At 32.0% G+C, this 13,712-nt stretch overlaps 1 protein-coding gene across 4 annotated transcripts in view; it reads left to right on the top strand.

Annotated features, from left to right (window-relative positions):
* Positions 1-13,712, top strand: part of LOC105328525 (zinc finger MIZ domain-containing protein 1) — a 55,088-nt gene that overhangs the window by 19,581 nt on the left and 21,795 nt on the right. For 3 of the 4 annotated variants that reach the window (XM_066089321.1, XM_066089319.1, XM_066089320.1), the window contains one exon: positions 1,259-1,364. In XM_066089321.1, coding sequence (XP_065945393.1) covers positions 1,259-1,364 — 106 coding nt within the window. Of the gene's footprint in view, positions 1-1,258; positions 1,365-9,168; positions 9,323-13,712 lie in introns of those variants that run through there. The other variant, XM_066089322.1, reaches the window with a different exon arrangement.

Here is a 13,712-nt window from a genome sequence, read left to right as displayed (position 1 = left end):
ACTAAATTATCAAAACCTCATGTGTTGGCATTCAGTCTAACTAGGACAAGACTTGTTAATTAGAGTCAACATCCCCCGATTTACAGCATTCAATTCATGTTTGATTTTTATTGATCTAAAGCAGGTTCTCCCAGCCCATGAATGTCCACAAACATTCTCCCTTTTCCACAAAGACTGCTTACATGCTTTAAAAAAAGTGTTGAATCCCGGAATGGATTATAATTCACACAAAATTGTGTGTAACTTCTTTTGATAATTTGTATATGTCCATGGTGAAATACGTGTATTTTGTACTGAAAAAGACTGAGTAACAATGATGGAAATTGACAGGGGATAAACCACATCATTTCCTCTGTAGAAGATCAATATCTGTTAAATGCCTGTTAATAATTACCACTACCAGTAGCTGGTCTTTAGCCATGCCGTTATTGATCAAAATTGAAATTTTCTTTGCTGCAAGCCAGCAGTTCATGAATCGCTATATGTAATAATTTGGTCGAGAGAATTAGATAAAATTGTCAGGAATATCAATTATTGATGACTTGATGTAGTCTTAATGATTTAGCTCACCTGATTAGAGCAGGTTTTATACATGTTAAGAGGGAGAGAACCCTGTTCAAATTAATTCTTTGTCCAGTAGCTATTAAAAATATGCACTCATCCTAAATGCTAGGGTATATTAAATCACAAAAGGCAAAGTCTATAGCTGGCCAGACATTATTTTAGTAGCTAGTCTCTTATAACTCCAATACAGAAATACATAATTGAAAAATAAAATGATGATATAAATCACACTTTATCTTATGAAATTAAACTGAAATTTATATGCATATAGTTTCATATCTTTTCTAGGGTTTAACTTTTGTTGGTTAGAGGTAAAATTCAGGAGAGTGGAGTAAAAATGCACAGTATATGTATCAGACTTGAATTCAGCGTAGCGACTTGGATAATTATTGGTGCCCCGAGATTAAAAACTCAGAGAAAATAAATTCTACAATCAAAATAGAATGTATGGTATGCAGCTGATTTAAAAAACTGATAGAATTATTATTCAGCTTAGTTCTGTTAGAAATTATGCAAAAGTGGCAATTTTTATAAGTTTTTAGAATGGTGTTCTGAAGGTTGGAATCCACAATCTTTATAAGCTGAAATAAATATACAGTACTCTAATTTCCAGAGTCATCTAACCTAAGTGAGGGATGGACAATGTTTAACAACAAATATGTAGAGCTAAAAACAGTATGGTTTTTATTTTCAGGTTGTAAGTCAAGTTGCCCCTCAGCCTGGATATGACCTTGACCTGGGATACAGATTACTTGCAGTTTGTGCAGCACATCGGGACAAGTTTTCATCCAAATCTGCAGGTTAGTAAAAGGGACTAATTCAAGATGTTCAAGATATTCACAGTAAAAAATTATGCCCTGTATGTCAGAGACTGAACACATAGGACATTGTTGAAAAGAGATAAAATCACACTGTTTTCCTGTACAAAAAAAGTACAGTGTTAATTGTCTAAAAATGTGTTCAAGTATACAGCTGGTTCATCACAAAGTCTAGACAATCAAACTGTCAGAGATCTAGCTGTGGTGTACACACGTCAGTGGGTTCAGTGTACACATTTAAGAGATCAAGCTGAACCTCTGCATCAAACATGTTGTAAAAACAGTTGTGTAGTCAAACAAATGGTACGCATCTACATCAGATGTGGCCATTGGTACAATAGAGCATATTTTGTCAAACTCTTGGGTCAATACTTATCCTTCATAACAAATCATTAAATATTACAATTTCAAGTCATAAAATGTATACACCCACAATAATTTCTATTACCAATAACATTTTAACAAGCAACATAAAATCAATCCCTAAAGATTCTCCTCTGGTGAGGTAAAACGTAAATCTTTTATTTGTTACAGATATTTAACACCGTTATTGATCAACAGTTGATTTGCTCCCCATTAAATGACAGCTATATCCCTAAATATCACAATATGTGCACACAGCAAATAGAAATCGATTGGTCGTCTTCTGGCTGTCTGTGTTTAACCCTCATACCTAATTGCTTTGCTTTGGAATCTGTTAGCTGGGCAGAAAAATTTCTATTGCGTACACTTTTTTATGGTACTGACACATGTGATTAAGCAAAAGTTACATTAGCAATGAAGATTTGTTCCTTGTCATCAATATTTTATTTTTATTCTGTTGTTCATTGATTTTGAAATGGAAGCCTAGCTTGTATATCGACTGAGCTGATGTCGAGTTGTGGCTCTTAGAATAAGGACAACGATAGGAGTGGCCAATTGCAGGGCAGTGTGAATGTCAAAGTGGATTAAATATTTCTAGATACCTGAAAATGTTAGTGGTGTCTATAAGTTAAAGAGCTAATGGTTTCATTTTAACATCAAATTAATTGTTCAGACAATGGAGCAATATTGTTTATTTGAATGAAATAATTGGTCTTCAAATATATCCGAATAGCTCCGACTATGAGAAATTTATTGGAGAAATAATTGTTCCACTGTACAACGCATGTTAATAATATGCTATTTATGGTGATCATTTCAAAAAATCATTACCCATCATTTGTGTTTTGGATTAAGACTTTTGTTAATTTAAGCTTTAGTTGTTTTGTTGTTATTTGTATACAGATTAATTAAATTAAATTAATTAATGCATGTTTAACACATATTGGTTTTCATGGCAATTAATGTCTCAAAATAGCCTGAGTTAAGGTCCTTGTTTTGTAAATATCCAGGTTTTTAGTACTTTTGAAGGCGAGGAAGTCAAGACTAAGAGACTTTTTTTGGCATTTTATGTTGAAGGATTTTTAGATCAAATTATTTGGTTGTTAATGATCAACGGAATAATTTGATCTGAAATGCCTTCAACACCACCCACTCTTTGTAGAAATTTAAATTTTAGATTGATACTTTTTTAATGACTTCATGTAAGGTCACCTGACTCCCTTAGGTGACCCATTGCTACTATAATTGTCATTTGTTGTTCCTTGTAGGGTTAAACTTTTGAACATTTGAATTTCACTTCTCTGAAACTATACAGAGCCAATGTTGACTATATGTATATGTTATGTGACATCTGAAGGGAGGAGAACATCAATTGTGAGATCCATGACCCCCATAACCACCTTAGGTTTTTGGTAGAAATGTGAAAAAAAACCCAAAAAACCCTTGTTGCATGGAGGCCTAAAAATTATTGCAATTTTGAAATAACTTAATTGCCCTGATTCTTTAGTCAGGGCTCTATATTGATTAAATAGTGAAAAAATAATTTTTTAAAAACTTTACCTGTACCAAAATTTCACTGCATGGTGTTTGAGTCTGGCTAGGGGTTCTTATTTCTGTTCATGTAGGGCTTCATTGATCCGTTATAGTTAAAATGCACTAATTTCTTTGAAATCTAGTTCTCAGCTCTTTTACAACTACCAGTATAGTTAATTATTATTTAGGACTTTTTAAAAATAATATAAGCCATTAATATATCTTGAACAATACTGTCGCAGAGAAATAGAAAGTCGTGATCATGCTCTACTGAGGAGGCTTCAAAAGTCATGAGATGAAGAATTGAAAATATAGGAGATAATGATGGTGCAATGCAAAATACATACTGTACAAATTTTCAATTTCTATCTAATTTCTGCATTCCTATATTAACCTGTGAATTGGATCGAATGTGTGATATTTTGATGTGTATCGTCAGTACAGATTACATGTGTAAATAACAGGAGTTATAGCCAATAACTGCTATAAATGCTACATGTAGATTCATACTTGTGCCTGCATGTGGCTCTGATCAGGTAGGCTAAAAAGACAAAAGGTCTGGGCGATTGTTTCTAGATAGGTGTATTACATTTACCCCAATTTTAAAAAATTTCATTTCTATGTTTCTACCAAAAAATTCCATAGCTTCTATAGTGTGTAAGCATAACATATTTCTGTGATTCACCTGCAACCCTGGAGACCAGCATCATTAAGGAGTGACATTTATGCAAACTACAAAATATACAAAATTACAATGCACAATTGGATTGAATGCATAAATACAAATGAGTACCAATTTGGTGCCCGAACAGATCTGTAATACATGTACATTTATTTTCTGGTACCAAATTTATAACTGACTGCATAATTTTTATGCTAGCATTTATCGTATTGATATTTAATATACAAGTGTTATATAGGTTGCTATTATCGCTGATTGTATGCAAAATATCTTATGTGTCATATTTTATCAATATGCAATATTTTTTATGCATGTATGATTTTGTACTTTGTCGTTAAGAAATAGAATAATGAAAAATCTTTCTATGCATTTTGAAATACCAGAAAAGATATTTCAGAATTGGATTAATTGCTGTATTTTTTCAAAATAGTAATAAATTACATATTTTTAGAACTGCATGAATGTATTAAATTAATTTATGTGAAAATATAATATCCTATCTGGGAAACACTCTTGACTTTGTCTGATGACATATTTGACAGGTATCTGCAGTTTTACACTGAAAATTCATTTATTGCTTGCAACATTATATCTTTTCTAGTTGAACTGTTCCTTTTGTGTGTATAATGATGTATATATAAGTTGCACTTAAAAAAAAAGAACTTAAACTAGTTGGATGATAATGTCAGTACTAATCCCATGCCATCCTTACCATGATTAAGTCTAAAGTAATTATTACTATAATAGGAATTTAATCAATTTCAAGATATATATCTTGTATATGGAATTATTAAAGAACTTTTATTAGTTAGGTCTTGAATCATTCAATATTATTTCCATGGCAAGTATCAGTATAAATATGGTATTCACCAGTGAGTTAAAATATACATTCACAAAACCTAGTATATCAAGTTTTTGTATTAACTCTCTTAATTAAAGGCAGTATTAGTTTTGTCAAATAATGATTCCAAATAACATGCTCCTTACATCTTGTTCACTTTCATGCACATGCGGTATCCAAAGTGGGCCAAGGTGGCACCCCTAACAACCCGCCCCTCCTCCCCCCCCCCCCCCCCAGTAAAATTTCTGAATGTTTCAAAAACATTATGTACTTGGATATCTAAATTTAATGTTTATGTTTACCATACCCCCTCCCCCCAAGCTGATCACAAATTTACAATAAAACTTTAAAATATAAACCATCCAGTTTTCAGCATCCTTTCCTGGTATGCTGGGAAGTCAATTTTAGGGTTGTATACTCAGTCACTTTTTCTGATGAGATGATTTCAAAAGTTCTATTTCTTCATCCTTGTAATCTGAAGCTTAGCATTTGTAAACTTACCTGGTGTCTGTTGCAGTAAGATTTAAGCAAAATGTTAATGACCTTCTCTAAGTCCACTGACCTTTCAGAGAAAGTCAACTTTGTTTCTTAACTTTTGCAATAATCTGTATGTGTAAAAATATGTATGTTTGTGTCTTGGAGAGAGAGAGAGAGAGAGAGAGAGAGAGAGAGAGACTGAGAGAGAGAGAGAGAGGCATTTTTTTTTTAAATTATTCAATTTTCAGACACATATAACACTTAATGATTTATGATGGTTGTTAAAGCACACAGAAATGACTGTCAAGTGAAAACATTTATATATGTATTTGACACAGACTGAAGGTTAAATTGTTCTATTGACTGGTAAAGTATGTTGAGACACCTGAAATGTTTTCCACTCAGATCTGTTCTAGGGCAATATTATAGTTGATATGTCGTTATCAAGTACTATCGATAGTTGTATGATATCGGATTGCAGGGACTCTTGTGTTCTTGTACATGCACCAAAGAGATGTATTAATGACTTTTTTCTGATTTATATATCATATACTTCATGAAAAATTCAACTAAATTTGGTGCTAAAGTCAAAACTTTTATAGAAAACTGTTTAAAAAAAAAATACATTTTAGAAAGAGTTGAGAAGAGAAAACACAAAGATATCTTTTTACTATACTTACATGCTTTTTAACCGGGTTTTCCAACGGAAAAATCCGGTTATTGTAATGGTGAAAATGGCGGGCGGGCGGGCGGGTGGGCGGGCTGGCGGCTGCCAAAAGGGTACCCTCATTGTACGGATAACTCCTCCTACAGTTTTCAAGATAGGAAGTTGTTCTTTTGCAGATCAATTGTACATATATCAGAGGTGTGCATATTGCAAGGATTTTGATTTCCGATAATTTATCGAAAAAATACCAGGTTTTGAACTTAGTCATTTTTTGGCAAAATTTTGCATATAGGGTACCCTCATTGTACGGATAACTCCTCCTACAGTTTTTAAGATAGGAAGTTGTTCTTTTGCAGATCAATTGTACATATATCAGAGGTGTGCATATTGCTAGGATTTTGATTTCTGATAATTTATGAAAAAAATACCAGCTTTTGAACTTAGTCATTTTTTGGCAAAATATTGCATATAGGGTACCCTCATTGTACGGATAACTCCTCCTACAGTTCTCAAGATAGGAAGTTGTTCTTTTGCAGATCAATTGTACATATATCAGAGGTGTGCATATATTGCTAGGATTTTGATTTCTGATAATTTATGAAAAAAATACCAGCTTTTGAATTTAGTCATTTTTTGGCAAAATATTGCATATAGGGTACCCTCATTGTACGGATAACTCCTCCTACAGTTCTCAAGATAGGAAGTTGTTCTTTTGCAGATCAATTGTACATATATCAGAGGTGTGCATATTGCTAGGATTTTGATTTCCGATAATTTATGAAAAAAATACTAGCTTTTGAACTTAGTCATTTTTTGGCAAAATGTTGCATATAGGGTACTCCATTTCACTGGATACGTGTTGATAGGATTATGGATACAGTTCACATAAAAGAAAACCCGGTTTGCTGTCACATTGACAGCTTTTCTCTTGTTTAAAAGAGTTCTGAGAAAAACATTTGCTAAAAAATGCATAACCTATTAGGTATGTCAGATCTATTGATGTATGTATTTTTTGGTTCTTAAATGATCCCAACCATCATGTCCTTAAAGAGCTGCAAGGAGATTAGTCATCTTATTGTTGAGTATTAGTTTACATTTACTAAATATCTCCTATCCTAGTATTGTTTTAAAAAATCCTGATGTGTCCAATACAGCTACTAATAAAAGCAAATCAAGATCCAACCAGTCTACCAGTAAATCCATGATGATCTCTCCATGCAGCCATCTGCATGTATGAATTTACACGATCCTAAATTTAATTAGTGAACACCTTTGTTAAAACTGCCTTCAAATGTATTATCAACATTGTTCAGCTTAATATTAAGGTACTTTACTACATGAAGACTTATTCTTTTTAAGACATTTTTCACAAAAGGGCAATTTAAATGTTTTTTATTAATTTTATCAATCTTTTTGGTTGAATATCATTATAGCTCAGTGGTTAAAGTATTGGGCTTGTAAATTGCAAATCATGAGTTTGAATCTGTGTGGAACTTTTGTTGATATTTACTGAAGTTAATTTTGTAAAAATCAATTTTTTATTCAAAATTGCATATTTCTTTGTTTATTTGACTTTTATGCATCATACACTATTTATCATAATCAAGTTATTTTTCTGCTGATTTAAGAAGAAACTATTTCCATGTGTAGTGAGCCACCTTAACTGAAACCATTTCTTGATCATTAAACCTGAAATATATAATTTGTATTGTTGAATTAGGTGTTATTTTGTAACTTGGAGGTTTACACATATTTTATTGTGCATGATCAAAACATACTAGCTGCTAGTTGAGAGGATGGACTTGATATCAGGCTTTCCAAGGATTGTGGCCTGTATATGATTCATACAGAATATAGAGAAATAGAATTTTTCCATATATGCAACTATGATTTTCAGCTGGATTGAATATTGGTGCCAGGTAGCTCAGTGGGTAGAGCACATGACTAGCTGAATATTCAGGGGGCCATGGTTCAAATCCTGGTCTGGTCTGTCATTATTTCTCCAATCCAGATACATTACATACTGATTGGCAATACTGATGATAATTTATGTACTTTTACTCAATTTATGTGGATAATTGAAGGAAGTTGAAAGAGATCCAGGTGTAAATATAAACAATAAAATGCTTCTTTTTGGTGGTTCATGCAAGTCTGATGATGCAGGCTGTGAAGATATACCAATCTCTGCAGTGAAAAATTACATAACCTGCTGACTGTTGCATATATTTTCCTGCAATGCTTGCTACCTTCATACCTGCATGAACCATGAAAGATAACAATTTATTGTTCCAATTATTATTTTTCTCATTATCTTTGTAAAGTATTTCAACATTTTTGATATCATTTCATAAAATATGTACGTATTAGAATTGTTAAATCTTTATATTTTGAGCATTGAATTGAAATTTATGGCAAAAAAGCACAAGGCAGAGAAAGAGTTGTAGTTCATTGTGTGCTCAGGGTAGAATGTAGCACAGCCTAGCTATACATGCTATAGTGAGATAGTTATCTTGTGAAGGTCATTGAATTCAATCCACATCTGGATTGAACTGCTTTGAGTTTGAAGTAAAGTGTGTGGAAATTATAACCAAGAAGAATTAAAAGATATTTTTAAAGCACATATAATTTTTATAATGATTTTTAAATCATTTTTTAAATCTATATATCAGTAGTGAAAGATAACGCTTGTATTAATTAAAAATTCTAAATCATATTCATTATAGCTAATACAAAATTACTACATGCATACATATAATGTATAATCATTAGTTTAATGATATTATGTTAATAAATTGTAAACGATACAATGTACGTATGTCGGCGACGTTACAATTTAACGTGTGTATGGGGGAGGGGGTAGTCAAATACACGTCCCACTGAGGCTTACTGTACATTCACCCACACCATGCACATCCACCCTGTTTTCCAATTTTAGGTATTTTTTTTTTTATTTCTTGACAAAACTTACGGCGGACAGGCAAATATGAACCACGCCTTTCACCAGTGATTTCGTGCGCTATATTTTTTTGTTTACAAGATAACTGACTGTATACTGTATAGCCTAAAGCTGTATTTCACCATGTTCACAACTTTTAAGTAAGTTACGACACCAACTCCCAAACCACATTAAACTTGTTTACATTATTAACCGTAATGATATCGTAAAAAATGCATTCATATACATCTCTCTCTCTCTCTCTCTCTCTCTCTCTCTGAACTTTGAAGTTCACGCATGATTCGGGCCGCGTATGAATATTCATAAGGCCTACCACAGACTTGCATTGTGTTCCGTGAATGAAACTTGAAATTTTTGGTTGGATTGTGTTGTATGTGTACGATATTTTACGTGATATGACGACTTTCTCATGACAAAAATGGTAAGCAATCATTTTAAACAGCTTGTACAAAAATAATGCTTGATCTAGTTTTAACGCCAAAATACTTCAAAATGGGACAATAATCAGTGAAGATAGAAAGAAATCAGCTGCGGATTAAAGAACAAGAGGGGATTTATCTACCTTTCTATCTGGTTACTTGAAGTATACACTAAAATTCAATTATCTGTTGTAAATTTCTCGACAACCTAAGTAAACAGTAAACTTTTTGGTACTTTAGCGTATATTTCTTGGCTCCATTGTTCGAGGAAAGAAGCTGTTACTAAAAATAGAGCTACGCGTGGTTGTAAACATTACACACGTTGGGCAGTTATGGTGGCTCTTTCTACTATCATGGAGAAGTTTTCTACCTTGTCTCGAAAAATTGTTCGAGATTTTTCAAAGTGTGTCTGTCTGTCTGAAAATAAAATCCAATCACTTTAATGACTCTATGCTACACGTTTTATAACTCAATCGCCCCACTGTCTCCCTGCTTTTGGATACCCTTGCTTGTTTTGATAAATGTTGTTGTTTACAAATGTATTGCAATATTCTTTCAAAATAGCACTTACATTAGACGTGTAGCATGAAAACAGCTACAAGTGTGTAGAAGTGTTGATGTCAGTGTGAAATTGGAGTATGGGAACTTTATCCTTATCAGTACACTGACAGACAAGATTAAATATTTGAAAATACAGGAAAATATAACTATAATCTTCTTCAAAATACTGAGCAGGGCTCTTCAAAGAACATTATTAGTCGGGCACATGGCAGGGCAGTTAAAAACCTGTATGTCCCAATTAAGTTATGGTTTACATACGTAACATCTGGAGGATATTTGATTAAAAAAAACACATACCGTACCTGTGAAAGAAGTATAATTGCATGAAATCAATGAAAGGGATGATATCCAGGATATCTTTATTGAAACATAATCATTTTTCACTCCGAAAAATTTCCTGAAATGAAAACAGATTTCTTGCACAGATTTATAATGGGAAATGTTGATAATTATCTTTTCCCCATTTGAAATTTAAGTCACTTGGAATACCTCGCACAATATTTGAACTTTTTTATCGGGTACTTTCATGTCTGGTGCAATGACTCCTTTATTTTTGTCATGTGTTGAAACCTGGTAAGCTACAGAGGGCGTTTGAAAAGAGAAATCTTAAAATTTTTCATACTTATCAATATCTCACATTTCAAATACTTGTTGAAAATATTTGCTTCACTAATGTTTACATACAATGTTTTGTTACTATTCAACTTTAAACATTATCTCCCTTTCCTATGCAGAGATTTTAGTAAATCTTGAGCTGCTATTTTAATGTTCTGCTCCACGCAGATACATCAATGTGACTCTAATTTTAAAGAATTTCAAAGGGCAACTACTCCAAATATTTTAAGAACCTACGGCATGGGGTTTATATATTAAATAATATATGAAATGTCGAAATGAGTAGTTGAAGTGTCGGCCAATGATGGCCATATTGCCGAATATTAATTCTCACCGAACAAATATAGAGATACATGTTTATGAGGCAGTGACATGTGCTATGTTTAAACCAACGAAAGTGTGACATTTCAGTCCGAGGGAAAACAAATGAATTTGTTTATACCAATGAAAGTGTGACATTTCAGTCCAAAGGAAAACAAATGAATTTGTTTAGCCAATCAAATGAGGTGGAATTAAATTACATTGTATTATAAAATCTGGTTAGGAATTATTTTTTGATTAATATTGACAGGAAAACAAACAGGAGGTACAAAATTATAAAGTCTCATTTGAGCCTATAATGTACAAACATAAGCAATACATATAGGGCTGCGCAATAATATCGTTATTGCGGTACGTGGAAAAAAATATATCATGATACATTTTTTCAAGACCAGTATACCGGTTATTTTTATGCCCCCCTTTGAGGAAGGGAGGGCATATTGCCTTGCTGCTGTCTGTTTGTCGGGCGGTCCACCATAGTTTCCATTCATTTTCCTTGCAGAGGTTGCACATATTGAAATCAAATTTGGTATAAAGATTTACCATATTAATTAAAGGGACTTGGACACGATTTGGGATCAAAAATTTTATTTTTATTTTTTATGTATAAAATGGTTTATTGGTGCATTTTAAGTGATTGACCAAAATATTGAATGTTAAAGTCAAGTTACAAGCGAGATACAGCGGTAAGAATTGATTGTTATGTAAACAAAGCTCGAGTCTTATAGTTGTTTACAAAAAATGTAATGTAGAGAATTACCATTTCTTAGACAAAATGACATGTAAAAACAATTTAAACCAATTCAATATCTTAATAAATACTATTATCAACAAAAGAAAGCTACATTTGATTGAAACTTTCACCAATACAACACATATGTAAAGATTGACAATATTCAAGCTTTGTTTACAAAACAAAGAATTATGAACTCTGTATCTTGCTTATCACTTGATATTTGACTTTTAAATTTTGACATAGCATTATAAACTTTTATATTTATCATTATAAACATTGAAAATGGAAAAATAAAATTTGAAAAATTTAAGTCAAATTGTATCCAAAACCCTTTAATATCTAGGTAAAGTTCGATTTTTGGCATGATCATGCAATTTTCGACAGAGTTCTGCCCCTTGGACATAGAAAAATCCAATTATTTGCAGTTTTTTTTAATTTTCTTCACAGAAATTGCATGTATGGAATTTGTTATACAGATTTATGATAATAATACCGGTATCTAGGTCAAGTTCTTTGTGGATGTTTCTAAGGAAGGGGGCATAAGTGTTTCACAAACTTCTATTGTTTTTTTATTTATACATTTTTAAATATCGCAATATATCACAATACAAAATTTTCCCCCAATACCCAGCCCTACAAATACACATGTAATATCATTTATACATGTATTAGTTTAGCAGTAAGCTAATCGCAAATTATGATGTCCCTAGAGTTTATACATATTGTATGTTTGTAAATCATACGGTCAAGATATGTGAATATACTATTGATTTATTATATATGTATATATTATTACAAGTAATTGAAATAGAATGCTAACTAAACTGTGTATAGCTTAATTAATGGTACATGTAGCATGAACATGTAGAATGATTTGCTTGAATTAGTGAAATTGATTATCAAGTTGTAGGTTGGAGCATTTTGTCACTATTTGGGGTTTTTCTTTGTGGATGATTGGGTTCTATGTAGTCGTATAGGATAGGCCCTCTTGAACTCTCTGTCTGGCAGAACTCCAAGGCATTGTGAAGGTTTTCATGAAAAGTTATTTTTCCTCAGCTCAACACATGCACAGAATTTAAACCTGAGCATCTGAGTATCAGAATTAGTGCACTGTGTTGTCGGAGAGTCACTTATGTTTACTAATGAAATTGTAATGAATGTAGGCAATTTTTATGTAGGACTGACTTAATCTTAATATCAATCCGAAATTGTCAAATTGACTGTAATACACTTTTCTTTAGAGAAAATTGATGTAACAAATACATATTATTGATTAATAGTGGACAAACCTGATAGCAACAACACTTTAACAATATGAAAATTATGTAATAAAAGTAGGAATGAAATACCTCTATTTTGGTGTCATATTTCAATCGAAAGAAATATATTTTAACCCTTCCTTAATACTGCATGGTTATTATCTTCCTTTCCTTGATGACAACATATTTACCGGTACTCCCTTTCCAAGATCCCAAATCACTAAATATAGTCAGACCTTGTTATTATAAATATGGTTGGATAAAAAAAAGGAAATAAAAGATAAAGCTGAGACTTCTTACCTAAGATAAAGTTGAGAAATCTAAACTACAACGTTATATATGTCTACAGTAAACAAGGTATCAAAAAATGATATCAAGATATAAAATTTCAATGGTATTTATAATAATGAATATTAAAAAACTCTGATTACATTGCAAATATGCTGTTCTTTCATCTATATTTATATCCCAAAGTGTACATTAATTGGAAATCTAACTTAATCATACAAACAAGCATACACCAATAAAGTACCTCACACATGTATCTGACATACCAAATAGGTAAATTTGCCAGAATTGATGTCAGAGATCTTTTTAAGGTAGTAAAATTATTTACGAAGTATTAGAGACCACCACACAGCCCATATTATCACTGATTTTAAAATATTAATTATTTTCAACAGAACTCAGATGTTTTATTGGCAATTTTTTTTCATTTTATTAGTAAAAAATTTTTGTATTGCTTCTGACTCATTGACTGCATCGAAGCCTTAATTTTTATTAATTTAAGCAGACAAGGATTTGTTCAATGGCAGCTATAGCATTAGTATATGACTTAATTTTTCACATCTAATGTGAAAAATAATGTATACATGGACATGTATGTATCTTTAATGTAGA

The sequence above is a fragment of the Magallana gigas genome, chromosome 7 (assembly GCF_963853765.1).
Source record: "Magallana gigas chromosome 7, xbMagGiga1.1, whole genome shotgun sequence".
Lineage (NCBI taxonomy): Eukaryota > Metazoa > Mollusca > Bivalvia > Ostreida > Ostreidae > Magallana > Magallana gigas.
This window is presented reverse-complemented; position numbering and strand designations above follow the sequence as displayed.